This window comes from Triticum aestivum, chromosome 1D (assembly GCF_018294505.1).
Source record: "Triticum aestivum cultivar Chinese Spring chromosome 1D, IWGSC CS RefSeq v2.1, whole genome shotgun sequence".
Classification (NCBI taxonomy): Eukaryota; Viridiplantae; Streptophyta; class Magnoliopsida; order Poales; family Poaceae; genus Triticum; species Triticum aestivum.
In genome coordinates this window covers 92,670,300-92,673,210 of record NC_057796.1, presented here as the reverse complement: position 1 = coordinate 92,673,210, position 2,911 = coordinate 92,670,300, and the positions used below count along the sequence as shown (strand labels likewise).

Here is a 2,911-nt window from a genome sequence, read left to right as displayed (position 1 = left end):
ACACGCAATGACTCTTCAGAACTGAATTTGAACTAACTCAACTCCGATTTTATATGGGACTCTTCACTCAATCGAATCATCGAACCGACGTGGGCAATATGGTTTATAGACGTGTGTATTCGGGTTTGTACTTATTTGGCCAGTACTCCGCGTCGGTCGACCGACGCGAGAGCTTGTTCGGTCGCCGCACAACGGTACAATTGGCACAATCAAGACCGTTTGATTCCCCTACCATGAGCGTGTGTCTTTTCTTTTTTGCCAGCAAACACCAGCCCGCAAAAAATAGCGTCGCCGCTCGTTGGCCCATTGATATTTTAATAATTATAAAAGCTTTTTTTCCATAGGCCTTACTGTATTTTCTTTGGCCCATTGATATTTTAATAATTATAAAAGCTTTATTAGAGCCTTTTATTATTAATTTAACATCATAAAAAATATTTTCACTTGTATATCAATTCCCGGTAAACACTGAAACTTCTGATAATCCCAGAACGCTTCTGGTTCCTCTCAAAACTATTTTTAATATTAATGAAATTATTTCAAAAATATTTTATCATAACTCTTGCTTCACTGACACTCAGCAGATCATGATTCCCCTAAGCTTGTAACTCTGCACGTTCGGTAAAACATAGACATGAACAAAACCTCTTTTGTTCAATGACCAATAGCGAAACCCTGGACATCTATATTGATATCTATAAATACACGAATGATATTTGAGTGAACCTTTGGTTATCATTTATTATTTTCTTTGCTTTGCGATAATTTATAGAACCCGAGATGAGATGTATCTGTATTCAAGTCATTCTCATACTCACTATACCGGTCTCCTCATTACCAGTTTCGTTCTTCTTTCTCGTTGAAATAGATCTTTTTACCGGTTTTATTCTTCTTTCTCGTTGACATGTTTCGGCATCCCTATGATATAATCATCTGGCCAGACTATAATGAATGTCGTCAGGTCGACAGGGTCCTAAAATTATCTTTCCATTGTCAGAAAAGCAAATCTCAGTCTTAAGCTATCTAGCTCCTTATCAAACTTTATAAGAACAGCTATCTAGCCCCTTATCAAACTTTATAAGTATCAAATTTTATAAAAACCTGTAAGTTGTATGCATTATAGTTTGTGTGAAAGACCTTGACCATATGCAAACGTGTTCTGGTTTGTGCGAACACTAAAGCCGCCGCCGAGGACATGGACCTCTGGTTTATGTTTTGTGTGAACACTGAAGCCGCCGCCAGACCTAGGGTGAGAAGGAAGGACATGGACCACATACTGAAGCCGCCGACGAGGATGAGAAGGAAGACATGGACTTCTGGTTTGCGTTTTGTGTGTCTGGGTGAAAAGAAAGAACATGGACCTAGGGAGCGCCGGCGAGGGTGAAAAGGAAGAACATGAACCTAGGATGAGAAGGAAGGACATGAACCACACTTTTTGTGTTTTCTGTGTCCGGCCAGGGTGAAAAGGAAGAACATGGACCTAGGGTGAGAAGGGAGAACATGAACCTATTATGGTCTTTAGTCATGATTATTTGAAACATTTTTCCTCCGTTGCAACGGGCTAGTATTATGTAAATAGGACATGTATTATTACCATGAAAAGATCTTAAGTGTTTGCGTTTATCAGGATAATTACTTCACGTTCGCACAGAAGAAATCAGTGAGACGACAAGCCATGCCAACTTGTCAAGCAGCTGAATGAAAAACCTTGTACCCAGAGGAACACCAGCCGAATATTTAAGCACAACATAAACACGATCAAAGTTTCAAAAAACAAACATAAACACGATCACATTTACGTGTACATAGTACATTAATTGTAGATACTGTATTAAACAACAGTACACAAAAAGATAGCAGTATTTCGCGACGAGATACAAGAAACTACGCACGCGTGCACTGTGTACATACACAAACTCGCCACCCAACGTGTCACCACACGACAACTCGCGAAGCCTCTGTCTGTCTTTCCTCCCTCTACAGCATCTTGTAGTTCATCACGGCGAGGAGCACGGCCCAGGCGACGCACGGCTTGGCGAGGTCGCCGGCGACGGGGTTCACGCCGCCGAACCCGCGGACGCACGCAGCGGCGCCGGCGGCCATGGCGGCGCAGCACGCCATCCCGGCCCACCCGGCCCCGAGCCTGAGCGCCAGCGCCGGCCATGCCGCGGCCGCCAGGAGCTGCGCCGCGAACGGCGCCAGCGTCGCGGCGGGCCGCCCGTGGAGCCCGCCCTCCGCCCACACCATCCACGCCGCCAGCGCCATCACGGCCTCCGCCGCCACCGACCCTGCCCGCGCGATGGCCACCATTGCGGCCGACGGCGCCTTGGTCGTCCCCGACGACGAGCCGGCGCCGGAGGCGTAGAAGGCGGCCGCGGTGAGCGCGGCCGAGACCGTCACGGCGGCCGCGAGCGACCTGAGGCCCCGCTTGGCGCGGCCCAGCTTCCTCTTCGGGTCCCGGCTGGTTGCGCGAGCGCCGGAACCGGGCATCCGCGCCGGCGTGGCGTCCGCGTCCCCGACGGCGCGGCGGGTGAGGCCTTGGCCCTGGGTGGCGGTGGCGGTCTCCATGGATGATGGGTTATGGATCCTAACTCGGCTCGATTATTGCTTCGATCGGAGGTTCTCGCGCGTCTGGTGAATTCTCCCGAGCGTGATGAGGAGGAAGCGGTCACGGCGAGTGGTTAAGTACGCGCGAGGTTGGCTCGCGCCGGGACACGTGTGGAGAGGAGGTGGCGGGCGGTTGAGGCACGTGGCGGAGGGGCTCAGTAATCTATCCATTGTTTTCGGCCAGGTGACTGAGGCGGGCGATTAAAGGAGCTTCTGGAGTGGAGGTGACTCGGAGCACTCATAGACTCGTGTGATCTTGTCATCGGAATGGTTCTTGTTGACTGGAGAAGCAGTATTTTGTTTC

At 49.4% G+C, this 2,911-nt stretch overlaps 1 protein-coding gene across 1 annotated transcript; it reads right to left on the bottom strand.

Moving 5' to 3' along the window:
• Window positions 1-1,794: 1,794 nt before the first annotated feature.
• LOC123166093 (translocator protein homolog) lies at window positions 1,795-2,677 on the bottom strand. Its single transcript, XM_044583858.1, has one exon. The coding sequence runs from the start codon at window positions 2,566-2,568 to the stop codon at window positions 1,978-1,980; it is 591 nt and encodes a 196-aa protein (XP_044439793.1). The 5' UTR covers window positions 2,569-2,677; the 3' UTR covers window positions 1,795-1,977.
• Window positions 2,678-2,911: the final 234 nt, after the last annotated feature.

What these genes read in the sequence shown, in the direction of transcription:
- LOC123166093 (XM_044583858.1), bottom strand. Translation starts at nt 2,568, where the DNA reads ATGGAGACCGCCACCGCCACCCAGGGCCAAGGCCTCACCCGCCGCGCC.